The sequence below is a fragment of the Eublepharis macularius genome, chromosome 8 (assembly GCF_028583425.1).
Source record: "Eublepharis macularius isolate TG4126 chromosome 8, MPM_Emac_v1.0, whole genome shotgun sequence".
NCBI lineage: Eukaryota > Metazoa > Chordata > Lepidosauria > Squamata > Eublepharidae > Eublepharis > Eublepharis macularius.
Genome location: NC_072797.1, coordinates 31763851 through 31790866, shown reverse-complemented (window position 1 = coordinate 31790866; position 27016 = coordinate 31763851). Strand labels below are relative to the sequence as shown.

Genomic DNA, 27016 nt, shown 5'->3' with positions numbered 1-27016 from the left:
GCGCTCCCAATATGGCGGAGGTGAGCGGGGAAAGCGGGTAGGGGCGCCGGGGTCCGGCGGGCTCCTGAAGGGGCTCCGGCGCAGAGAGGCTCTCTACGACCCCCTCGGCGGTCCCGTAAGCCCCCTCCAATGGCCGGAGCCCTGCCGAGGGGGCCGCAGAGGCCGGCTGGGAGCCTTCCGAGCCTCTCGCCCCGGGGAAGCGGAGCCTGCGCGACTAGGCCGCGGCCAGCTCCGTCTGGCTTCCCCGTAGCTGTCTGCCGAGCGGGGCGCCCGGCCGGTCTCCACCCACAGTCCCGCGGCGGGGATTGGGGCGGCTGCCCTCGGCTGGATTCCCGGGGACCGAAGCGGGGGACGGAGGGAGAACAGCTGGCGCGGGCAGTGGGGAGGAGGCGACGTTTGCCAGCGGGCAGTCCGGCTCCCTTCGTCGCTGCCTCAGGCAGGCAGCCCCTGTCACCTCTCGGGCGGGCCCGGCCGGGATGGGAATGGGAGTGTCGGGGACCGGCGCTGGGTGAGGAGGGGGAAAGTGGAAGGGGCGAGAGGTGTTGCTCGGCTGGCCGGCGAGGCGAAGGGCACGGCGGCGAGAAGGGGCAGGGAGGACCGGGCGAGGGATGGAGAGGGAGTAGGTGCGCCCATGTCGTGGGGGTGGGGAGGGAGGAAAGGATGCGGAGAGACAAAAAGCCGAGCCGGGAAGGCGGAGGGAAGGGGCGACGGGGTGGGTGTGCGAGGGAGAGAAGGAGCAACTTGGAAGGGGCCCAGAGCAGTTTCCAAACTCCCTCCTCACCGGCCCTCTTTTCGGGCCAGACCGGCTGCTAACGCCTTTCTCCTCTTGCTCCTTACAGGCTTCCTTTGGGAGTTCGAGCCCAGGTTTGTCCTCTTCAGTTCCTTCTTCTGTGATTCCGGCAGTGGGAAGCTTTTGGGTACGGTTAAGGGCGAGGTTACAGGCGCATCTGTCAGATACGCTTGCTGCTTTTTCTCCCATTTGTTGCAGTGATCTTTTTTTCCTCCCTCTCCCCCCTTCTTTGCTTTGTTTTCATTTTAAAGTCAACACTTTGATTCTTATTGATCAAAATGTGGAGCATTCTCTAGAAGTATTCTTGCCTATAGAGTTAATAAGGATTGGTTGTGGGTGCTATAACAATTAAAAACATAAACTTAAGAAAACAGACAGCCCAAGTCTCTAATGTCAGCTGTCCAGTGGTTTAAATGGTCACTAGTCTAGCTGTGCCAAACTTCTTACTCTGGAATAGTGACTTGGAGACTTCCTTTGCTTTGCAGGAAGCAAGTTGAGTCTGAGTCTAAACATATTTACTTGGATTCCCCTTTTCTTCTTGAACAGCATGTTTGAGATTTCAGTCTTGCAGTCCTAAGCATGCATAAATGTCCCATTTGTTTCAAGGGACTGATTTTTTTTTTAAAAGTGTTATCCTGCTGTTCTTTAATAACTTTTCATGACTGTTCACAACAGAAAAAAACAAAATATAAGTCTATAACATACAAAACAACAAAATGTAATAAAACACAATAATTATAACTTTAACTGATTACTGAATCAAATTGCATATTTACTTTGAAGTGAATTCCACTAAAAGTAGAGGCAGTTCCTTCCCAGGTTAAGATTGAGTTATGAATATGAACAAGGTATATAAGTACAATTTTAACTTATGTTTTCACTTGGAAGTAAGTTCCATTGAGTTCAGTGTTCATACAGGATTGCTGGCTAGTGCAATCCTAAACAAAGTTAAGATTGGATTTAGAAGGGTGTAACATTGTTCAGGATTGCACTGTTGATCTCATTGCTCTAGTTGATCGCTGCTCTGTCTATTGCGCCTACTTAATTTTAATTACGAAAAATAGGAGTGGAATGACATGTCAATAAAGCTATAATGAATGGAATGTTGATCTCAGAATTACTTTTGATTTTTGTTTAAAAGGTAAATTAGAGTCTTGTTCCCACTAATATTACCAAAAGCTAATATTAGAGAGAGCTGAGCAAGACTTTTTCTCATCTTGATAACAATAGCACCTCTTACATAATATAAAACAAATTACTTCAAGTTAGCTAAGTAAATGTTTTCTGCCTCCATTTTCAATCTGTAAATTGAATTCTTCTTTAGCCATATAAAATCATTCAGAGCAGTGTTAGGTAAGTACAGCTTAGATTAAAGTTGCTGTAAAATAGTTTTAAGTATTTTAGGAGTTAATTTAGCTTCATATACCAAGTTTGTGATAAAATCCTGAACAAGCAAGTATATAACATTTTTTGTATAAATTACATCTATGCACTGGGTTCTAAGGGTAGCTACTTTTTTTTAAAGGACATCATCCATCCAAAGGAAAGCTCTTTACATGCATTGATTTTAATGGGAAAAGTTTAAATGCTTTATTTTGACTGGATTGTGCCCAATTATTTTAAATAAATAATTTATGCTTTTCTTTGTTATTAGCATGGGTAATTCTTAATATATTTTTTTTGCAAATTTTTATCAAATAAAGCACGTTTGAAGTGCTACATAGTGTTGTTTGTTGCAGTAGTCAAAAGGAGGAAATGCTCTTTAAAATGAAAATGAGTACTGTTTGTGTATGTTATATTTGTGTTGTTTCAGAATTACCGTTTGTTAAAAATGTCTTCCTTTCATTCTAACAACTTCAAATAAGCAGAGTTTAATTGAAACATCAGATATAAGACTCTACATTTTCCTGAAACAGATACTTCACAGTGTTGGTAGGAAGCAAACACTCTGAAGTTGTTTTATAAGACCCAGAAAGATCTGCTGGTTTCCAGGCTTAAAAAGTATGGTATTCTCCAGCCATACCTGCAGTGCAACAATATATTGTGCCCTTGGTTAGTTTAAATGTGGCTAGTTTAACATAGTTTTTAAAAACAGTATCTCTTTTCTTAAACTAAGTGACGATTCCTCAATTTTAACTCCTTTAGAGAGTAATCCTAAGAAAGTCTAAGGCTCACTTTATTTAATGAAGCTTATTCCCAAGAAAGTGTTCTCAGGACTGCAGTCACAGACCATCACAGGGAATTCCCGTCCCCTCCTTTCTTCGGATTGTGTTAGTTTTAAATCTAACCAGTGCAAAACTTCAATTATACAGCAAATACGCTTATACAGGTTTATGTTCAAAGTGGTACATGGTGTCAGAATCTAACTGTTCAATCCTATGCAGAGTTAGAGAACCTCATTTAGGGTGACCAGGAAGGCTATATAGCATCTACTAAGGATATCTACAGTGTGTTGGTTCAGATTGTTTGTATTGCTTTTACTGGCACACATAATCACTTCACTAGTCTAGAAAGGTAATTCTATAATAAAAGAAATGAAGCTAATAGCCTTTGTGATTTAAATTGCTGGATATGCAACTGCACTCATGACTTAAGGGGAGCAAAATGGAAGCTGATATTTGTTATTTGAATCTTTGACTGTGAATTTAAATGAATATATCATAGCTTATGCCATTGGTACAATTGTATGGATTGCTAAAGAGATTCACGTTGTTTTTTATAGTTGGCTCTTTATCTTCTGAGGATCATGACTTTGACCCTACAGCTGAAATGCTGGTACATGATTATGATGACGAGAGAACACTTGAAGAGGAGGAAATGATGGATGAAGGCAAAAATTTTAATTCTGAAATTGAAGATTTAGAAAAGGTAAGCGTCTCCCTCTGGCCCCTGGGGCTACCCACTTCTTAAAATGTGGCTTAGAAAAAAATCACTAAAATAGTAGCTGGCCTCTGCATCAGATGCGCTTGGTGAATGTCAGATGACAATGGAATTGTAGCAGAATAAAATGTGCAAGTGGGTTTGTAAGTATAAAGTAGGTTAAGTTCTGTATCCTGTTGAACATAAATTCATGAAGTGCTTTTCACAAGTTTAGGATAGAGTTCATAAAAATATTTATAACATGGCTGTGTTTAAAGAGACTATTTTAAATCATGCATTAAAAAGTATTTAGTGCATTAGGTTCCATGAAAGTGCTAATATCTAGTAGGATGCTATTTTAAATCAATGTTATTTTGTATTAATCGATATACATTTTGTTTTTTCATAATATGTTAATGACAAAAGTAATGGAATTGGATAGGAAAGTAGCAGGATATGATGATGGTTATGACTCTGACACCTGATTTCAGTAATGGAATGGGGAAGCTAGAGCAGCCTTCCCTATTTTACAGTTTAGGAACCATTCCTGAGCTGGTCTACATCTACACAGAAGTAAATCCCATGTTACTAAATGGAGTTTACTTTCAAGAAATTGTTTTTAGGATCGCAGCCTTTGTTGCTGTCCTAGTTATGGTCTCTGTGAGAGGTACAGCACATACACATTGCATAATAAGTGAAAGAAGCTGCTCTTTAGGATTCGCGTACATGACCATTGTAGAAGTTGTTTGCAGAGGGTGGACATTCATAAATATTGATGCCAGTCAAGCAATTAAATGATTCCTGAGAGCACTTAAAGAGCAGCTACAGGATGTCTAGTCTGTTGATATGTTAACAGTGTACAAAAGCAATCGTCCTTATGTCTGACAGTCATCTTAAATGTCAATTCCAGAGTCAATTTGATAAAATGACATGCATAATATGGAACAGAAGGTGCCCTTGGTGAGAACCAGGCCACTTCATATAAACTTGCATGTTTAGTAGACAGCAGTACCAAATTATAAATATTAATATCTAAATAAAGTAATTTTGCTGTTTCTTCAGTATTGCACCTACTGATTGCTTTGTTCTCTGAACAGTTTTAGCTTTTCTGGACAGCCATTGGCGCAGCTACACCAGAAATCTTTGTAAGGCTATGGGCAGTGCAGCACTTTTCAGGAGGTACAGGAATAGTGTACTGATTAGCTGCAACAGGGAAGTAGCATCCTAGGTGACAACAAATGGACCTGATTGCAAAGGAAGTCTGTATCAGTTTAGTTTGTACACTTATAGGCTTCTTCAATGTAGATCAGTATCTTCTGGTTCTGGATCATATTTCCACTTAAGTGTGAAAACTATTTTGTCCCATGCTGTTTTCTACAAATACTGATACGTTTGGTTTTCCTTTATTAAAAACAAAACTACAGGAAGGAAGTATGCCTTTAGAAGATCTACTGGCATTCTATGGTTATGAACCTACGATTCCAGTTATGGCAAGCTCCAGTGCAGATAGTTCCCCAAGTGAACTTGCAGATGAATTGCCAGACATGACTTTGGATAAAGTAAGTTGCAAACACTTTCCTGTGGTATCTTCTTAGGCTCTACGGTTGCAAATAATCTTTTCCTTTTAGTATGCAGAGGTTAAATGCCTGCATTGCATTAGATATTGAATCTCAGTAATTCAATGTTATGGCACAAATAACATGCTATGAACTCTAGCACTTAATTTTTTCCTTGTAGGAAGGGTCTGGTTTGTAGTTCTAAGCATATTAACTTGAAATTGTTCCACAGAAACCAGTGGCGTGCCATAGTATGCAGAAAGTTCAGGTTCATTCCCTGGCACCACCAGTTGAAAGGTCTCAGATAGAAGGTGTTGGGGAAGAACCTTTCTTTGGAAAGCTGCAGCCTGTCTTGTACCAGAGGTCTGACTCTGTATAAGACAGTTTTGTGTGTGTGTGAACAAATACGGTTAGGACTGCACTACAGATGGAATAGATGGAATACCTAAATTTCTGAATGAAAAGAGAATCGGACTTTAAACTCATTAAACAAATATTCAGAGGCCTGTATGAAAAATGAAGTATATATTGTATTCAAATATACTTTCTATATCAAATGTTGTTTTGTATTTTTCTCTTGAAGAAAAATTTATTTAAACTAGATACAGTGAGCTGTATCCTACAGCTCCATTCAACTCTGGAGGAAGAATGTCTTCCATTGGAGGGAGACTTCATGCTTAATTGAGCAAAGGGGTAAAACACAATAGGTTGTAAATATTTGACATGTCAGACACAGAAGATGAGACTTCATGGTATACAGAGCCCAGATGCATTCTGTTTTTAGTGGAATATAAAATTTCCTTTCCTGAGCTTTCTAAAATATGTCTCCAGTTGGGTCTGAAATGCTTAGTAAATAGGAAACTTGTGAAAGTTTAACTCATTCTCCAGACTTCATAGGGGCACTGCTTTTAGGATGAATTTCAAGGAACAGTTACTCCTTTAAATGATGCTAAAATTTGATTCTTCTGGTTGCAGGAGGAAATAGCCAAAGACCTCTTGTCAGGGGATGATGAAGAAACACAGTCTTCTGCTGATGATTTGACACCATCAGTTACCTCTCATGAAGCAACAGATTTTTTCCCCCGTCCATTAAGATGTATGGAAATGAGTATTCATTGATATTTGTAATTAGAAGTGTTGAGAGTGTGAGAGACCAGTTTGGTATTTTATTTATATCCTGACTTGAAGAATGCATTCTGACTTGGCTTGTTGTTTTAACCATTTTCAAAGTAGGATAGCAGCATGTTCCCGGAACAGGCTTTTGTTCACCCCTGATACATTATGTGCGAAGTTATAGTTTAAAGAGGAAAATGTATGAATTGAACTATTGGGGCTCTGCTGTTGCTAGGATGGACTCTGTGGCCAGAGCATTATGAACTGTCACCATTTGCTGCTGTTGCCTGTTAAATGGTAACAAGAACAATACAAATTAACTTTTATTTTATATTAGAACCCTTAATGAAAAATAAGTTGTGTTAGAACTATGTTAGATGATGTGAAACTGTAAGTTATTAAATTTTGCTCAATTAACACTTGTCCTTCTCATGTGAAGCAAACACAACGTGTGATGGCGAGAAAGAATCAGATGGCGAGGATGTAGAAGTGGATACTGGCAATTCATCTGAAGATCTGCGAAAGGTAGCCCTGGAACTGGTCCACATTAGTGTACTTTAATTTATTCATTAAGATGCAATAAAGCATCTGAAATTAAAATATATTACAAATTCCATGTCCTGCAAATGCAATCATATGTGTTGTCTATATCATGAAACATGAAGGCGTGTTTGGATTCTAGCTGTCTTTTTTTCAAATGTGTAGTTTTAATAAGAGTTATAAATGTGAAGTTAAAATAAATACATGTCTAGTTTAAAATACTGGTTTTCTTCTTATTAATTTTAGGAAATAATGATTGGCTCACAATACCAAGCAGAAATTCCACCTTGTTTAAGCAAATGCAGTGATGACGATAAAGGTAATGTTTTATTATTTGATTAAACGTTCAATATTTTTAACTAACGTTTGAAAATTACATTTTGAAAAGATACTATCACATGTAAGGTATGATATTAAGACCATAACATTGCCTGTATAGTTCATTCTGTATAAAGTGCTTGGACATTAGCTAATCATGTTCAAAACACTTGGAGTAAAACAGGAGATTATCTGTGAATGTCTCTTCAGATTTTTTTTTAAATGAAATGACAACTTGGGGGGAAAGTGGCTTTGATGTAGAGTGCCATTTATTTTTTTAGAATCCTCTGGAAATCCATTCAAGAATCTCCTGGCATCATGTCTCATTTGACCCTCTGTCATAAAGTTCTCTGAATATATTTTGAGCAGCTTAAATGATAATTATAAAGCACTATGTATTTTAATAAGAGTAACAGAAATGCTAACAGTAAATGCTTCAGTCTTCTGTACAAGTGTACAAATTGCACAGATATCGACAAGCTCCTCACTGAGTCTCAGAAAGGCAGACTATAAATAGCAAACATAAATAAATGAGATTTCATGTAACTGCAGGATTGCAACCTGTTATGAATTTGTATATAGGAGTGTGCACCCCAAAAAGAATTGGGGGGGGGGAATTGGGAAAACCCAGATCCCAAAGCAACAAGCCACTTCAAGTTCAGGTATTTAAATCACTTTGGGATTATTAGAGAAGATTTAGCCATTGTTTCCAATGGGAAACACTGCTCCCAGCTATTTGGGGACCTGGTAGGGACATTTCCCCCCCTAATAATCCCAAATGTGCAGGGGACCCTCTCCTAACCCTCCTCTCATGACCACCCAAGTTTCAGAAAGATTGGACTTTGGGGGGCCATGTTATGCCACCCCAAAAGGTGCCCCTATCCACCAACAACCTCCATTGTTCCCTATGAGGACTAACCTTCATATCAGAGAATCATACTAAGAAAAATTTAATTTAAAATACACAAAACTGTATGAAGCAAGTGACACTCTTGCAACTAGAGGTAAACAGACACACACAGCACCCCATGTAACCAAACTGATGCAAGAGGAACAACTTCACACCAGAGAATCACCAGGAAAATCACACTAAGAAAAATTCCCCTTCCCCTCAAAGAGAAAAAAAAGAACACTCTCAAACCAGTCTCTTCCAGGTGCAGTCATCAGGTCCAGTCAAGTCCAGATCCATTTTGCTTACAAAATGCCACCCCCAGCCACCTAGGACCACCCACCCACCCCGCAATTTTCCCCATAGGGAACAATGGAGATCGGCTTGAATACTACAGATGCCATCCATAGCACCAGCAGAGTAGCCATTGCCTTGTGGAGGAGCCTAGAGCTAGGAGAATCTCAGTGTTTCCACAGACGTTCATGGTTTACAGACACCAGGACAAGCTGCAGTTAGACTCTGGGGCATGAACAAAAATTGTTTCCATGTGCATGTGCTTCCTTCTCCCCTTGTGCATAGAAGTTGATTTAAAAACTTCTTGGTTTAAGTAAACTCCAGTTTGCTGTGACATGTGTGTTCTATACAGAAGGCAAAGAAGGAAGTGGGAGCTAACACAGAAGCATTTATGTCCTCACAGCTTGTACCAGTGGAATACTGCTAAATAACCTTCCTGTTCCAGTAGAACTCCATAAGATCCAACCCATTGTGACTTCTCAGAATACACCAGGAAGTTATCCTGGGTGGTTTATTAGACTTCAATCTGTTTGGTTTCACATGTAATCCATCTTTTGTGTTGAATGTTTTAGTATTCTCTTAGATTAGATAATTATCTAATGCTGCACGGTGTATGCAGCTGACAAGTTTAAAGATTGCTTTACAGACAAGCATGTACCTATCTGTTTGAATATTTAGTGATTGCATTCATGTCACATTATTTGCTTTATAAAGTCTCTGTCAGTTGCATATCACATTTCATCAGTTTAATGTAAAATACATGTGTTGATTGGAAGGTTAATGTTTCTAGATAAGCTGATTTTATACTAGTAAATGATACATTATATAATTGAAAATGACTTCGGAAAGTCTTCCATGTAAGATTTCCCTCTGTTTATTGTACCTACGGTCTTCTGACTACTTTTAATCCTGCCAGTTTACCGTATGTATTATTCAGAAACTATTAAATGCTTTAATATTAAACAAGGACCATTCCATTGACCAGGCTGTGTAGGAGGAACGACTGCTGCAATTCTGGCTCTTCAGGATGCTTAATCTGGATTGTCTCTGTTTATCTTGACCAGTTTGAAAAATGTTCTTGTTTTTCACTTAATATTGCAGCCAGAACACTAAAGTAGACTTCGATATATTTGTGTTATTCTGCCTTGTAAAGCAGTTAAGTAGTCTGACTCATAACTCTTCAATGTCTTTTCTTAACAGTGTATGAAAATGAAGACCAGCTACTCTGGCAACCTGATGTACTTTCAGAGAGCAAAGTTAAAGAGTACCTTTTTGAGACCTCTTTAAGAACTGGAAATGAAAAAATCATTGGCAGAATTCCTGAGGGAATACATATGCGGGACAATGAACAGGTATGTTAATCTTAATCAGTTAATAATTGTGTGTTCTTTGTATTCGTGTACCAAACACTTTTTGTCTTTGCTCATTTCTTTTTAAACCTCATTTTCTGCTGCTTTAATCATTAAGTAGAGAAATGGGAACAATTTTGATTGACTTGTGAGTTTGATCATTATATTGTGTCTTTCCATGACTTTTTCAATGTTGCAATCCTTTCCTAGGCACTCTATGAACTTCTCAAATGTAACCACAGCATAAAAGAAGCAATTGAAAGATACTGTTCAAATGGAAAGGCATCTCAAGGTAAGAACTCTTTAGTAAAAGTTAAGATTTTTAAACAATTTTTAAGGTGCAAGTTAAAGAAATAAGTTTGAGCAAATTATTCTCCCAGTGGAGAATAATGCAGTGGACAATAATGCATAGCTGCTGCGGAAAAAAAAAGAGTAAAGGTTCTATGTTCTTATATATAGCAGTCTAAATAGTCAAAACTAGTCCAAGCTTGTCAGAGTTTGGAAGCTAAGCAAGATTAGTCATGGTCAGTACTTGGACGGGAGACCACCAAGGAACACTGGGGCTGCTGTGCAGAGGAAGGCAATGGCAAACCACCTCTGCTCATCTCTTGCTTTGAGGTGGAACTTCATGGGGTCGCCATAAGTTGGTTGTGACTTGATGGCACTTTAGTATTTATCTCAGAACAGTCTTGTATGATACAGCTTTTCTGTTATATTAGTTCAGTGATAAGCATCAGTTACACTTTTCAGAGATGCTTCAGATAGCATGTAAAATTACTTGAACCAACAAGATGATTAACAGTAAAAATTCATGTGGATAAAACAACTTCATGAATCAACCAAAAGTCAAATTTTTGGAGTTCTTTTGAACAATTTGATGCTCAAATAAAATAGGTTACTTTGAGTTTAGAAGGCTTTTGATATAACTAGAACAAAAGATATATATGTGTCTGCCAGATTTTTTTTTGCCTTAAAAGAAAATTTCAGTAACTTTAAAGAAATTATTTTCAGATAATACAAATTAGGAGACTAGTTGCTTGCCTGGAATCTGGGCTAAAGTCCAGATGCTATCAAGTTGTTGCCATCATGACTGGCTTAAGGAAGTGAGTACATCATGAGAATACAGGTGTATGGAACATTTGATAGCAAGTTAAGTGAAAACAGAGCTGGCAGTGCTGTCCAAAGCAAGTTTGCTGCACAGGAGCCCCAATGAAGTCATGCATCTGGTTCTTTGTGCATTATCTCATCACTGAAAGTGAACCCCCCCCCCCCGCACTAAGGCTTATTGCATCACTGATACAATTCACTGATACAATTCTTACTTGTCTAGAAGCCCATTTCCATGAGTATTACTGCTATTAAGTTTAAGTAGTTCTCTTTTGCTGTCCAAATGCTCTGAACTAGAAAGGCTGAAATATCAGTCTTTTTTATTGTTCTCTCTCTCTGCTGGTTTTCAAGAGATGACAGCCTGGACAGAAGAAGAATGTAGAAACTTTGAACATGCACTTCTGATATATGGGAAAGATTTTCATCTCATACAAAAAAACAAGGTAAGATAATATATAGATAAGTGAGACAAATGGTACTTAAGATTTAAATTCACAGAAGAATCTAATTAAATCAATTATAATATCGAGTGTCACATAAACAGCATATTGTTGCTGTCTGGCCATTTGCATGCTAATTTTACAACAAACACTGTAAAGCAGCCATTTAGTGGATGAGTTGGTCTGTTCATCTCTGTAGCAGAGCATCATTCATTTGGGTGCTGTTATTATTTCTCCCTTTCCCTTTATTTTTAAAGTAGTCACTGTTTTTGGCTTTTGCACTATGATACACAAGAACTGCATTATGACTAGTAAGAGGGGGGCAAGTGCTAAGTTCAATCCAGTCCTTTCTGAGCTGTAGAAATGTTGGCTTCTATTCTGAAATTGGACATTTGATATTTGCTCATTTCAGAAGGGTAGGCAGGCACATTAGTCTGTTGAAGAAAAATGTCAGCAAAGGGTTGTGTGACATCTTAAAGACTAACCAATTTGTTGTAGCATAACCTTTGTAGGACAGGGCCTTCTTCTTCTGCTATGTCTTTGGTGTTGGCTTGTGAATTAATCCTGTGTAGAAAGTAAAAGTAAAACCAGAATCAGAGTATGAATAGAACACACTCTTATAATCATGAAGACCATGTGTAGTAGGGTTGCCAGTTCCCGGAGTGAGGGATCTCCTGCTACCAGCCTCGGCCCCTACTGCCATTTTCCTGGCTGGTGAGGAGGTGCAGGGAACGGGCCCGGGAGCTCTGGAGCACACTCCTGCGTGCTCCAGAGACTTTCTTTGTTGCGCCAGGAATGATGTCATTCCTGGTGCGACAATTAAGGCTCTGGAGCACTCATATGTGAGGTAAGTTCTATTTGCAGTGGCTTTAGAACCATTGGCCAAATCAATCCGATTCAATAAAAAAATCAGTGGGATAACAATAGGAATCAACACTTACAAAATAAGCTTATTTGCAGATGATATGCAGCTATATGTTACATATCCTTTAATATCCCTACAAGAATTACAAAAAACACAGAATTCTTTTGGTCAGATAGCAGGACTAAAAATAAATAATTCAAAATCACTAATCTTGCCATTAAATATCACTGACCAGACTCAAGAACAAATTAAACATAACTTTAAATTTCAGTGGGCAGCAGCACAAATACCATATTTAGGTACGCTTATTCCAAACAATCTAAACAAATTACTTAAAATTAATCATTTTCAAAAAAATCAAAGAAATAAAATTGGATATGGATAAATGGAACAAAGTTAATTTAACCTGGTGCGAAAGATATCATATAATAAAATCCTTTATTCTTCCTAAATTAATTTTTCTTTTCTGAGCGCTCCCTTTTGACATTCCCCTAAATCTATTAAAAAAGTGGCAATCCATTCTAAATAATTTCTTATGGCAGTATAAACATCCAAGAATAGCGTTCTCCATGATTAAAATGAAAAAATATCATGGTGGTTATAACTATCCTGATGTTATGCTGTATAATGACGCAAAAGGCTGTCTAATGTAATCCACATATTAAAAAGAAAAATAAAACCTGATTGCATAAATATATTACAAACATTTTGTTCACCAAAAACTATACAAGAAGTAATTTTGTTAAAAAACACTAATAGACCCAAGGAATGTAAAAATAATTTTCTTATAAATAGTATACTTAAATCTTGGGATAAATATAAACTAAAGCTATTGCCAAATATATCACGTTATTCTTTGTGAACCTCACAAGAAAATTTTCCGTCACAATGTATAACAAGTACAATCCTGAAAGATCTACAAATATGTTCTTCAAAAAAGGCACTATTGAAAAATCTGAATTAGAAGCCAAATTACAACAAACAGTTCCATGGTACACATACTTGCAAATAAGATATTTTATGAATCAAACTAAAATAAAGGATATAATGAAGGAACCAAAGACAAAATTTGAAGACATATTAAGAGCAAAAAAGTTTATTCAGAAAGGTTTAATAGCTAAAATATATAATTATACAAATAAATAGGAAAAATAATGAATCATTCTATATGAATAATACTAATAATAATAACATTCAATTTATATATTGCCCTTCAGGACAACTTAATGCCCACTCAGAGCGGTTTACAAAGTATGTCATTATTATCCCCACAACAAAACACCCCGTGAAGTGGGTGGGGCTGAGAGAGCTACAGAGAACTGTGACTAGCCCAAGGTCACCCAGCTGGCTTCAAGTGGAGGAGTGGGGAATCAAACCCAGCTCTCCAGATTAGACTTCCGCGCTCTTAACCACTACACCAAACTGAAATGGCAACAAGATTGCAATACAACAATATCAAGAAAAGAATGGGAGAGAATCTGGATATTAAGATTAATTAACTTCCCGGTTGTCAATGCAAACGTACAAACATATAAAATAATCCATCACTGGTATATCACTCCACAAAAACTATCTAGAATCTCAAAGATTTCACCGTTATGCTGGAAAAATGTGGCAAAACAGGTACATTCGCACATTGCTGGTGGCAATGTAAATATATAGAATCATTTTGGAAACAAATACTACACCATATTGCCTTAATAACAAATTATACCATACCGATTAAACCAGAACTCATCTTTTTAGATTTATGGCGTGAACACTCTTTGCCACAGATAAGACAAGATATGCTCTCATCACTCCTAATAGCAGCCAAAACATCTATTGCTTCTTGTTGAAAATCTCCCTATCCGCCTGATATAAATATATGGTACAATAAAGTGTGGGAATATATAGCAATGGATAAAATAACAAATATCATACAACACCAACAGATTATGCCAGAATGATAAATTTTACCGAAAAATGGCAGCCTTTCTTAGACTATCTCATCACTAACAATATACAAGGTGCAACAACTTTATATCAGAAATTTCTGGAATTAGAACTTTGAAGCAATAGAACTATATTGTATGGAACTATATCACTTTTTAAGCTTTGAATAGTCTAGTCTCACAATGATAAAGATATATGTACACTTAAGGAAAGAAAAATATCACAATAATGTAATATTTATGCTGTTCCGGTATAATAATGTTAATCACATGCATTGTTAAATTATGCTTTGTTATTGTACATATGTTTATTAGATTGCTGAGAATAAAAATTTATTTTAAAAAATGCGAGGTAAGTATCCTTCCAAGCATACCCCCCTATAAGGCACCCCTGTCCCCTGATTTGGACCCTGGGGGACCTGTCAACCCTAATGCGTAGTCAAACATTTACTTTTTAAATTAGTGTTTTTATGGTGTTGTCTCTTAAACGTGCAGGACTATATACAAAGTGAATCTAAATTAGTGTGGGATTTTACTTGAATTTATCAACTAAATTATTTTATGTACCAGTTCTGTTTGAAATACATGGGCCCAGTATACAAATGGCAAGAAAGGTTAACTTGGCAACCAAACTGCTAAGGACTTGAACTTTGCCCCCTAAAATAATTTTGAAAGGCATAGAAACAATATATTTGCTTCATTTATATTGCACTCTTCTCCACATGAGGGACTCAGAGGCTTACATGATTCTCCTCTCCTTATCCTCACAACCACCCCATGAGATAGGTTAGGCTGAGAGTGTGTGACTGGCCCAGCTTCACCCGGCAAGCTTCCATGGCAGAGTGGGGATTTGTACCTGAGTCTTCCAGATCCTAGTCCAACACTCTAACCATTACACCACCCTGGTTCCCCAGAATAGACAGGCATTTGGATCTTTCTTCAAAGCAGCAGCTACTATTAATTGAATATTTACTTATTTGACTTTGACTCTGACTTTCCTCTAAAGGACTAAGGTTGCTGTAGATAGTCCTCTTCCCCACTTTATCCTCACAAACCTACTTTCTGAAGTAGAGGAGACTGAGAAAATGAGTTGTTCTTAGTATACATCATGCCAAATATGTACTAAACTTTTCTTTTGAAATCAAAATGGTTTTTATATACTTGAACATGTTCTAGTGAGGGTTGTTAGTGTCCTCTGGGTAGGGACGATAAAGGTTTTCTTTTGCTGACCTTTCTAAATGTCAAACAGCAACTGGTTATATTAGAAAATTTGATGACCGATGAACTTGCGACTAACAGTGTTTAGGAGAATTTTGTCTCTTTAACCTGGAGTCTAACAAGGAAATAAATTCAAAATCGTTTAATATTTTGTAGTTTGAAATAAAGATTTATGACAGAATTCTGTACAAAGGCTTGAGTGTTTTTCCTTCCTTTCTTCCTAGGTGAGAAGCAGAACAGTTGCTGAATGTGTAGCATTTTATTACATGTGGAAGAAATCAGAACGATATGACTACTTTGCTCAGCAAACAAGATTTGGAAAAAAGAGGTACAACCACCATCCTGGAGTCACGTAAGTTCAGAGCCCTTGGATAGTCACTATTTTTTTTAAAGCTTATTTTCTAAAATTTCCCAACACTTACTGATATTTCCTCCAGCCAGAGTGAATTTAAAAATTGCATGACAATGCCCTTACAGGGACTACATGGATCGGTTGGTAGATGAAGCTGAAGCTCTTGGTGGAGCTGTTCATTCTTCAGCCATAACGACAAACAGTCGACCAGAGCCCATTCCTGACCAACAGCTAAGCATCCTGAACTCTATCACTGCCAATGATTTGACAGGTAAATCAAAAGATGCAGGAAAGATCTCATGAAACAGAAATATATATAATTTTCTTGCTTCCTGCTGTACTGTAAAATCTTTCTAATTTTTGTGTGTTCCAGCACTGACCAACAGTGTAGCCACAGTTTGCCACTCTACAGATGTGAACTGCTTAGATGATGCCTTCCCACCTCTGGACAGCTTGCCCCGAACAGCAGTTAATCATGTGCCTGTCGTAACAGAAGACTTACTTAACTTGCCTAGTAATGGAGAAAATGATTGTTTTAATTTATTTGAGACTGGATTTTATCACTCTGAGCTAAATCCAATGAACATATGCAGCGAGGAGTCTGAAAGGCCTACAAAAAGACTAAAAATGGGAATTGGAGTCCCAGAATCCTTCATGAATGATGTTTCTGTAAATAACTTGGGCGTTGATTTTGAAAACCACACACATCATATTACAAGTGCCAAAATGGCAGTCTCAGTGGCTGACTTCAGCAGTCTATCTAGTAATGAAACCAATGGCTTTATCAATGCCCATGCGTTACATCAGCACACTGCCCTCCACTCGGAATGAATGTGGCAAGCAATTGAAGAGACGGTGGACGCTGTTGATGATTAGTGGTGAACTTGATGGGAAGAATCAGGTTTGCTTAGTCTTTCACTGGAAGTTTGAACTGTATGACATCAGTGATGTCTTTATGTACAGAACTATATCTTGATTTATCAAGAGTAATTTCATTTTCCAATCCATAAATGTGGAGACTTCATACTATGTTTAGCAGAGTTTGGGGACTAAGAGAACTCTGTGGTGCAGCTTTAAGCTCTGCTTCCTCTTACTTTTAAAACCTGTAGACAGAGACGGCTGTCTCAAAACCAGCACAGAAGTTCTGAACTGATTGGAGTGGCTTTTAGACTAAGTTGCTTCTGCCCTACTGGATGCAGTGGAATAATGATTGTTTACAGGTACCAATCCTGATCCCTGCTCAATGTAGCATTTAAAAATAAATAAATAAATAAAAGCAGGGAAAGGTTTCTTTAATTTAAACTGCACAAATACACAAAGGATCTTTTTCAATGGAACCTTCTCTCATGTGATACTAAACCAGAGCACTTCAGTTTACAATACAACAGGTTCATCTTGATGGATAACTAGCACAAGGGATTGTAGGAGCAAAGCCTGAAGACCTATATTTGGATGCTCTTACCAAATTACAGGCCATGGCTACCTTACACAGAGATAATTATACTGTCCAAAGGTTTCTGTGTACTTAAACCTATTGGCTGAAATTATGTGGTGTTTATGCTGGGGGGTGTCCACACTTCTGAGGAGTGTAATGTGAAACTCAACATCAAATGTTATGTAACTTTTTTTTAAAAAGACCCACTGAGAGAGAATGGTACAGTCTGCACAGTTTAGGATTTACCACTAATGGTTTACATCTTAGGACTCCCTTAAGTTCAGAGTATTGCAGTTCAAAGTATTAAACTTACGAGGGACTCAATAAACCGAGATAATGCAGTAGAACCCTTAAGTATATAACTGCATTTTCAAGCATGGATAATATTTTTCCTTCCTGAACTGAAAGAAGTTCAAATGCATTTATACTTGGAGGCTTTGTTGAGACTGTTTTAGGTTGTTTTTGTTAAATTTCACAGGTGAAGACCTGTGAATGGCCACTAGAGGTTTGGATTTTAAGTGGCTGTCAGTGATATTATTAGTTGAAAGGTATCAGTTATGTGTTTTGAATGACACAAATTTGTGTTGCAGAAATGCTGAGCTTTCTTATAATACAATTGAAATGCAGTAAAACTTGTCTAGTTTTGCACTGGCCATTATACATATTTAATTTCCTTTTAAATATTGCAATTTTTTTAACGTAAGTTTAGTGTTGGTAGTAATAATTTCACAGTTGCACTGCGTAAATAGAAAGCAGAAGCCTTAGTTAGTTCTTCAAAGGGAGGGTATTTATTCAGCATACTGTGAACTGCATTGACATCCAGATTTTGAAATGCAGCATAGTGCTCTGTGTTCCTCATGGCATTGTATCAAAAGTGGCTTTGGAGAGTTCTACACCAGTAGCGCACTTAACCATTTTAGCAATTTTAATTTAGCACAGTGGACAAAAGTTGGTGGTGATGTTCCAAAATGTTTGAAAACCATAATCTAGTAAGTACACAGTCAATAACGGGTAGCCTTGGCCCATTTTTAGCCAAATTGTCAGCTTCTTGTTGCTGTGATTTGTGCTGAACCTTCATACCTTGTTTTTGATCAACGCATCTTAATGTAATTTTGTAAAATACTGGCCATATTTTGTTCTGTTATACATTCAAGCGTATGGGTTTACAGTGGCTGGTCTGTATAAAAACCATTACTCGAAAATGTCTGAATGCCGATACCAGTTGCACTTAAATGAACACACCCATTCTCATTAGCTGAGGCAGTACTACGTTCAGTTTATCTATGCATTGCTGGGGTCTTAATGAAGACCGAGACAGTCTAGTTTCTCGTCTAAAGTTTTGATTGTCAGCAAGTTGAATGGACACTTTAGTTATTTAATAAAGACTTTTGACCAAAATTCTGAAAATGGTATGAGAGAACAATGATTTCCGGCTAGTTTTAATAGATTTTTAATTAATGATCTAATTTAGCCTCTTGGCTAGCTAGCTGGTAATGTTTACTTTTAATTCCTTGTTAAAATGAGGCAATAATTTGCAAGATTATGTAAATATGTACATTCTGCATATCTTTTTAGATATCTATTTCAATATTTTCTGACTACTTCTGTGTATAGTAACATTTTGTGCATGCTTGATGTGACATTCATAAATTTGTACCACTATGACTTTATTCATGTAAAATAGCTATTTATTGAATTTTTCTTTTAAAAGCTGGACTTAACCTGTTTTTCTCTGTTTTAAACATCTTAATGGAGAACTTGTTACTGTTTATTAAAAGAATTGCGTTGGAGGGTCAGTAGGAAGAGGACAGCATAGCAACCGTTATGAAGAAATCTACATTGCTTTTATTCTTAGCGGGTGACACACAATTCTTATAACAAACTGTGATGACTTCTTTTGTTCTTTGCTAAATATATTCTCTTTTTCTCTTCTGCCCCACCCCTTGATAAGAACAAACCAAAAATCCATCATGGGCAATTGCAGTTTAGTAGATGTATCACTTAACTACAGGGACTCTGAAAAGGCTAACTGTTCCACTTAGAATTGTAACTGGTGCTGTGATAAGAGCAATACTTTCACTTAAGCATTTTATCCCCATTGGTAGTTTTTTAATTGTTCTCCCCTTCTGTCATGGTCAAACTGCTGACTTGACATGAAAGCTGTACAATACTGTCTGAAGTTTACTGAATTGTGTACAATTTGGTTGATTTGTGCAGTTTCTTTTTAAAACCGACAGTTTAATACTATATGTCAGTTTCAGATCCAGTAGCGTCTGAGTGATACTATTTAATTTAACCAAAGTCTTTAGTTGATATTTCAATTTTGAATGTAAACTAGTGGATTAACTGACCAATAGAAGATTCTGTATTGCCCAGTGTTACAAGCACATTGTTTATAAATGCGAAACTAAATTTACACAATGCTGTGGTTATGATTTTTTCCCATCAGAATGAAAACTTCCCACTATTCCTAAACAAAAATAGTCAGGAGGACTACAGTCCTGAAGCCATCAGTCATTCCAAGATCAGCCTAGTATTCCCTGTGCATAATGGCATAAATTAGTGACAATCGCAACTGGTTTTAGTATCAGGTGTCCAAGAGGAAGTTGCTATTGTTGCATTGGTTTTAATATTTGTACATAAACACTGATTTTTTTGAACATTATTTTGTATTTGTTGTACTTTAATACCTGGTGTACAGTTCCAGAAATAAATGTCTGGAAACCTTTTTTCCTCCTCTGAAAGTTTTCATGCCTCTGCTACATTATTTGTTGCTTCAGTGTTGTTAGACAAACACACAACTTTTTAAAAGTTTTTTTACATCTTCAGGTCTACTCATTTAAAGAATGGAATTTAAGTGGTTGTATATTCTTTTTGCACTGGAAGGAAGGGGAGAGAATATGTCATGAAAAAAATATACCATTCTCTGGTAACACGTATTTTAGGGGGGACCAAAGGTGGTTAATACTTTCTAAAGGAGAATTTCCTACAAATTGATAGTACAGGTCTATCTTGTTTTGATGTCTATTGGTTTATATTCCCTTTGTGATCATTTCAGCTGAGTCAGTGGTGTCCAGCCATACTGTCAATTCTGCCTCTTGGTACCAAAACCCTCTTCTCTTTTTTCTGCCATGTAATACATCTGTACATAATTATGTTACCATACTTTGCAGTAGTTTCAGATTCCTAGGATGTAGTATTTACATATTCCTTTGCATAAAAAGACTATAGCAGAAAGTCTTCACAATCTGATCAGTACATGGTTGAAACTTTGAAAACAGAGGCAAAGTATTCAATAGCATTGGCCATCCAAAACAGTGTTCAGTAATCCCCCAAGGTCAGCGGTTCCAACCTTAATAGTATCCCGCTCCTTGCTGGCATGTAGCTTTCAACAGTAGACTTTATTCTCATCACTGACTTAAGCTGTGGAGGAGGAGTGAAACCAAGTAATAAATCCCCTCACCTCCCCCATCTAAACCTGACTGTACTCGATCATAGTGCCAAGCACAACGTATTTTGTTTTTTGATAATGATGGTGCTAGACATAGGTTAGTTTGCTGTTGTAACACCTTCCTTGACAGGTAAAAAAAATTCCTCATGCCAAGTCCAATATACATCATACCTTTTAGAATAGCTTAATGCATACAGGGAGGTGGATGGGAGAATGCTCTCAAGTCCATAGCTGACTTAATGGCAACCCCTGCTGGGGTTTTCATGGCAAGAGACTAACAGAGGTGGTTTGCCATTGCCTGCCTCTACAACCCTGGTCTTCATTGGGGGTCACCCATCCAACTACTAACCAAGGCCCAACTCTGCTTCGCTTCTGAGATCTGATGAGATCAGGCTCACCTGGGCTATCTAGGTCAGGGTGCATATAGGGTAGAGAGAGTTATTTTAATATGTGTACTATACTACACTGGAAGGGAATAAAGCTTCCTGTATGCAATATGGAAATAAACAATGCAGGGGCTTGAGGGCTGGGTTCTAATCACAGTGCGCCTGATTTTTATAAACTAGTTTGTGAACGTGAAAATTTAATGTCCACTACTGTTATCTTTCAGGAGGCTTAAAAAGTTACTATATAAAGACATTCAAACAAGCTTTATGGCTGGTGCTATACATCACTGGAGAAATACTCAGTCACTCATAGGAAAGGCCATTATGATAAAAGAAGGTAAGTATTTCAGGGAGTATTTATTTGGAGAATTTATATCCCCCTTTCTATGAAAAAAAAAGCCTTTAGATGTTTTTATTATGAAAAAAGTACTCCTTAGATTAAAAATCTAAAACCAGTGTCAGAAATAGAATAAAAACATTTTGTTCACATTAGCAGCCATATAAAATTCATATAAATAAATTTAACCCCCGCCCCCGGCCACATTCCTCCTTAGACATAATCAAATGCAGGCCTTCTAGACGTTGAGATTTGTTGAAGAACCATAAAAAGGGGATGACAGCCATACTTGAACAGATAGGGAATTTCACAACTGGAGGGCCACAGCTGTGTAAGTCTTCCTACTGTGATTATCTGAGGGCCTCCAGGGCGGAATCCTTCCCAAAGGGCATCACCAGATGATTTCAACTGAAAATCTTTCAGGTATTTTAGATCTTAGTTGTTCAGAGTTTTCAAGAGCAAAACCAGCATTTTGAATGAATCTTCAGGCACAAATATGAAGTACTGCTGCTGGAGTAACAATGAGATTATACTCTTATTTTGATGGGTGCGTATCAGTACGCTAGCCATGTGACTGCAATAAATGAAGTTTTCCAAAACTACAGACCACATATTGGTAATCACCCAGTAACATCATGTAGCTTCAGAGTTTTAAAATATGATAGGTACACTGTAGAAGAAGAAAAATGGATATTAAGATAAAGTAAGTGGATTGGATTCCACCACATAGTAGAACAGAGTCATAAGTCTTTATTATGGCCCTGAAGCCATTCAGAAGCAGAACAAACAGCATTAATTAACCTAAAACCATATCTCAACATATATTGTTCAATCTTAGCACATCATACAATGAAAAGTTAGGAGCTATCAAAGGAAATTATACACAAGACATTATCTCAACTCATATTAGCTATTTAGCTACTTGTATAGGGATTCTTTGGTCAGCCCCAGTCAATAAAATATGAAGTGTCTTCAGAAAATAGTTTATCTACCAACATGGTTGGGGAAAGCAATGGCAAACTACCCCGTAACAAAAAGTCTGCCAAGAAAACAAAACTCCCCCCATGGGTCAGTAATGACTTGGTGCTTGCATAGGGGACTACCTTTACCTACCAAAATGGTAGGATTTGTGGCCAGTGGCACCTTAGAGACCAACAAGATATTCAGGGTGTAAGCTTTCGAGAGCCACTGCTCTCTTCTTCAGACACTGAAGGTTGACAGATTTCCACTCCATGCATCTGAATGTGGTGCCTTCCATGAGGATAGTTTTAGGTGGGTAGCCATGTTGGTCTGCAGGAGAACAGCAGGATTTGAGTCCAGTGACACCTTAAAGACCAACAAGACACTCAGGGTGTAAGCTTTCGAGAGTCAGAGCTCCAAGCTTACACCCTGAATATCTTGTAAATCAAGAGATGCTTGACTATAAAATTTACAATGAAACAATACATGAACCAGCGATTCAATCGATTTATCAGATCTGATTAGCTGGAATATTTTTTATCTTCCAGTCTTCAATGCAGATGGTAAAACACTGAATCTGATCAACATAAAAGCTTGCTAGGCAAGCCTAGACAGTCCACTCTGCTATAGAGCATACACAGGGATGATACAAAAAAGACTTTGGAATATTCCCCAACAAAGCCATTGCAAAATGCATAGCGGTTATATAAACATTAAAGACTCTTCCCTTGCACCATTTGCCTTTTTTTTTCTTCATTTGCCTTGGTGCAGTCCCCCTTCTTTTCTAATGTTGATAAATAGCATGCTAATTGATGCGGAATTACTGGAGCTAAACTGAGTAAGAGTGGTGAATACCACAGGCTTTTACCAGTGTTTCTTGATAGTCAGTAACAGTCATTAATTACTAAAACAGCTTTACTCAACCCTATATATATATATTTAAACAAAGGGGAAAGCTCCATTGCAGTCAACTTCTCATCTATTGGTTTAAGCCAACTTTTGAGTGTCAAGATCGGCCACTAGGCATTAAAGAAAGTTGTTCTGATCCTACTATATAAAAGGCTGTGTTCCAGACAACTCAGTTCCTACCCTGGTGAGCCTCCAGAGGGCAATGCCATGGAGGGAAGCCCAGAAGAGACAGCTCGTCCCTCCACAAGCACGCTACGGGGGAAGCCCACCCAGCTGGCTTCAGGAGCGGAGTAGGTGGCAATGCCCACCCCCCCTTCACCCAGCTGGGATCAGGCATGAAGCAGGTGCAATGCCCACCTCCTGCCTTCACCCGGCTGGGATCAGGAGTGGAGCAGGTGGCAATGCCAGCCCCCCACCATCACTCAGCTGGGATCAGAAGCAGAGCAGCTGGCAATGCCCGTCCCTTGCCTTCACCCAGCTGGAATCAGGAGCAGAGCAGGTGGCAATGCCTCCCCTGCCTGCCTTCATCCAGCTGGGATCAGGCATGAAGCAGGTGGCAATACCTGCCTCCTGCCTTCACCCATCTGGGATCAGGAGCAGAGAAGGTGGCACGTCCAGCCCCCCGCCATCACCTGGCCAGGCTCAGGAGCAGAACAGGTGGCAATGCCCATCCCTAGCCTTCACTTGGCTGGGATCAGCAGAGCAGGTGGCAATTCCTGCCCCTGCCTTCACCCAGCCGGGATCAGGAATGAAGCAGGTGGCAATATCTGCCTCCTGCTTTCACTCAACTGGGATCAGGTGCAGACCAAGTGGCAATGCCAGCCCCCCCCCCCTTCACCCAGCTGGTATCAGGAGTTGAGCAGGAGGCAATGCCCGCCTGCCACCTTCACAAAGCTGGGATCAGGCACAGAGCAGGTGGCAATGCCCGCCCCCCTTCACCCCTCGGGATTAAACATGGAGCAGGCAGCGTGCCCACCCCCTTCACATGCCTAGGATCAGGAGTGGAGCAGGAGGCAATGCCAGCCCTCCCTTTACACAGCCTGGATCAGGCGCAGAGCAGGAGGCAATGCCCGCCCTCCCTTTACCCAGCCGGAATCAGGTGTGGAGCAGGAGGCAATGCCCACCCCACCCCCCCTTCACCTGGCAGAGATCAGGAGCACAGCAGGTAGCAGTATCTCCCCCCCCCACACACACCTTCACCTGGCCAGGATCAGTCAAGGAGGAGGAGGAGGAAATGTCCACCTGCCTGCCCTCCCCTTTCTAGAGCCCGCTATATTTCCCCCCACAACGGGCTTCGTTACTAGACATTAATAAACAGAAAAAAATTCTGAATTTAAAGGCTTCTTAGTCAGACTAAGTTTATAAGTGAAACAGATCCAGCTTCTAATTGAAGAGCTATGGAGGATATGCATTCTCCATATTGCTCTCGAAAATCTAAGTTGAATTAATTCAACAGAAGGAACAATTGCTTGTCCCCAAGTCTGTGCTGTATATAAAAACTGATTCATCATCTTGGTGGCAAATATGAAATGCTGCAGAAATATATTGTGCTCCTACTGTAAAAAAGAATTTTAAAATTGCTCCAATCTCTGTTTTGGCCTTAGTTACAGTTGATTATATATATAATTTTCAACAGAGTTTATCTTAAAAAAAAACCCTAAATGTTTTTAGGACCAAACCTGTTCAATCGTTTATTTTCCTGTTGCCAAATTAATAGAAGTTTTACATAATGATCTATTTTTTAAATTCAATTTATATACTGTCCTTCAGGACAAGTTAACACCCACTCAGAGCAGTTTACAAAGTATGATATTATTATACCCACAACAATCACCCTGTGAGGTGGGTGGGGCAGAGAGATCGCTGGAAGAGCTGTGACTTATGCAAGATATTGTGTAAGAGCATTGATTGTTCATTTCCAATCAGTGTTGCTGTAGACAAAAATCAAATGATAAGAGGCTAGTTCATGTAACCATCAAATGTTGCGTATCCAATTTGCTGGAGATTATTAGGAAAGGGGTTGAAAACAAAAACGCCAATATGCCCCTGTGGTGCAGCCTCATTTGGAATGCTGTGTTGCTCTATCTTTAAAACAGCACAAACAAAGGGTAAACCCACGGGAGCACACAGCGATAATATAAGGAAAACTATTCTAGAATCATTGTTTTCATACACACGTTACAATTCATTACAGTCAAATCAAATTCATTACAGTCAAATCACAATATAACATAATTTTTTACAGTTGATCAGAATACAGGATGGCCTAACCGAACATAAAGTCCGCAGGGCTCAACCTGCCTTGTATTTTCTTTGTTGAAAAAACAACAACGTCCAGAATTATGTTGTTTTCTTTGCGAAAGTAAAGTAACAATGTTCAAAGGTTTCTTCTTAGTGTCCAACGTTTTGAAGACCATTTCTTTTTTCAAAAGAAAGGCGTTGCGATGGGATGCTCGGCAGCCCCAAGCATTGCCAACCTGTTTATGGCCCGTTGGGAAAAGCAATATATCATGAATGAATTTAATCCTTACAGGATGAGGGTCCGTTTTTTTAGAAGATACATTGACGACCTTTATCTTTTGTTCCACGGGACCAATCAGGTTGAGGCCTTTTGCAACTGGTTGAATAGCAGGGATTCGAATGTCCAGTACACGTGGCGCTTCGATAAACAACAAATTAATTTTTTGGATGTGATCACCTACAGGGATTCCTCCAACACAGTGAAGATCAGAACGTACACCAAAGAAACTGACCGCAACTCGTATCTAGAATATGGATCGTTCCACCCCTGGCATTTGAAACTAAATATTCCGTATGGACAATTATTACACATCAAGCAGAACTCCTCTGCAGCAAGGGACTTTGCAAGAGACAGTAGGATTATGTGTACGGATTTCGCCAACAGAAATTATCCACAAGGAGTTATCTCATCAGCTCTTGCCAGGGCACAAACTGTAGATCGTGATACATTATTCCAGACCAAAACTCGCCAACAGATCCAGAGGATTAAATGGGCCGTGGATTATACCCCTCTAGCCAATAAGATTAAGAGTGATCGATCATTATTGGGATATTGTTAGGGATATTGAGGGATGTGAACAGCGACCCCTCTGCGGGTTTCGCAAATCTAAAAGCATCCGCGATGATTTAGTTCATGCTAAAATGGGTCAGTTCAAGGTGAGGTCTACATTGCCTCAGGGCAACTTCAAATGCGGCCATTGTGCCATGTGTAAATTTATGTGGGAAGGGAACGAGATTCAGCTGAGAACAAGGAAACTAGCCTTCCAGCATTTTGCTACTTGCCAAACCTTTGGTATAATTTATTTGATTGAATGCCCATGTAGGTTACTTTATGTCGGCTGCACTATTAGACCTTTAAAAACTAGGGTCCTTGAACATATATCCCGAATTCGAAATAGAATTGTTGAGGCACCTATGGTCCAACATTTTTTGGACCAACAACATGGGGAAAATGCGTTTCGAGTAGCTGTCCTTGATATTATACACAAAGAGAATTTGAACCAGACTGTATTGTTATGCAGGGAGGCCCACTGGATCCAATATTTGCAAACTGTCAAACCTTTGGGACTGAACAGCGAGCTTTCCTTAACTTGTTTTCTTTGATTTTTTATGGATTTCGTTAGGCAGTGCGGTCCCTTTAAGGCACCGCAGGTGGCTAATTAGAGAAGCCGTTTAAAATAGTTGACTCAATGGGGTTGTGGCGCGCATGAGAATATACTGTCGCCCCCGTCCAGGGATTAAAATGAATATTTGTTGATGTGGAAACAACAGGTCAGTGATTATGATTTATTTCCTTTAGGTTCTAGCAACGGAAAAATACATGTGTTATGCGCATGATTTGATTTTGTATTTCAGTGGAGAATCACGCCCCTGACGAAGCAAGGGGACGAAAT

The 27016-nt window shown here is 38.8% G+C and overlaps 1 protein-coding gene across 2 annotated transcripts; it reads left to right on the top strand.

Annotated features, from left to right (window-relative positions):
* The first annotated feature begins 12 nt into the window (after window positions 1-12).
* Window positions 13-19782, top strand: MIER3 (MIER family member 3). 2 transcript variants are annotated; one of them, XM_054987293.1, is made up of 13 exons: window positions 13-20; window positions 840-917; window positions 3513-3658; window positions 5074-5208; window positions 6181-6301; window positions 6758-6843; window positions 7105-7177; window positions 9560-9711; window positions 9919-10000; window positions 11167-11258; window positions 15497-15624; window positions 15750-15895; window positions 15998-19782. In XM_054987293.1, exons 3-13 carry the CDS (start codon window positions 3560-3562, stop codon window positions 16453-16455), a joined length of 1572 nt encoding a protein of 523 aa, XP_054843268.1. In that variant the 5' UTR covers window positions 13-20; window positions 840-917; window positions 3513-3559; the 3' UTR covers window positions 16456-19782. The 2 variants fall into 2 exon arrangements, with proteins under 2 accessions (XP_054843268.1, XP_054843267.1); XM_054987292.1 differs by having other exon boundaries at window positions 14-20; window positions 840-864.
* The last annotated feature ends 7234 nt before the right edge of the window (window positions 19783-27016 follow it).

Bases quoted from the DNA above. Each gene is read 5' to 3' on its own strand.
- MIER3 (XM_054987293.1), top strand. From the start codon at position 3,560: ATGCTGGTACATGATTATGATGACGAGAGAACACTTGAAGAGGAGGAA. The intron at 6,302-6,757 runs GTATGGAAATGA...TCTCATGTGAAG, and splicing joins TTTCCCCCGTCCATTAAGAT to CAAACACAACGTGTGATGGC. The intron at 6,844-7,104 runs GTAGCCCTGGAA...TATTAATTTTAG, and splicing joins CATCTGAAGATCTGCGAAAG to GAAATAATGATTGGCTCACA.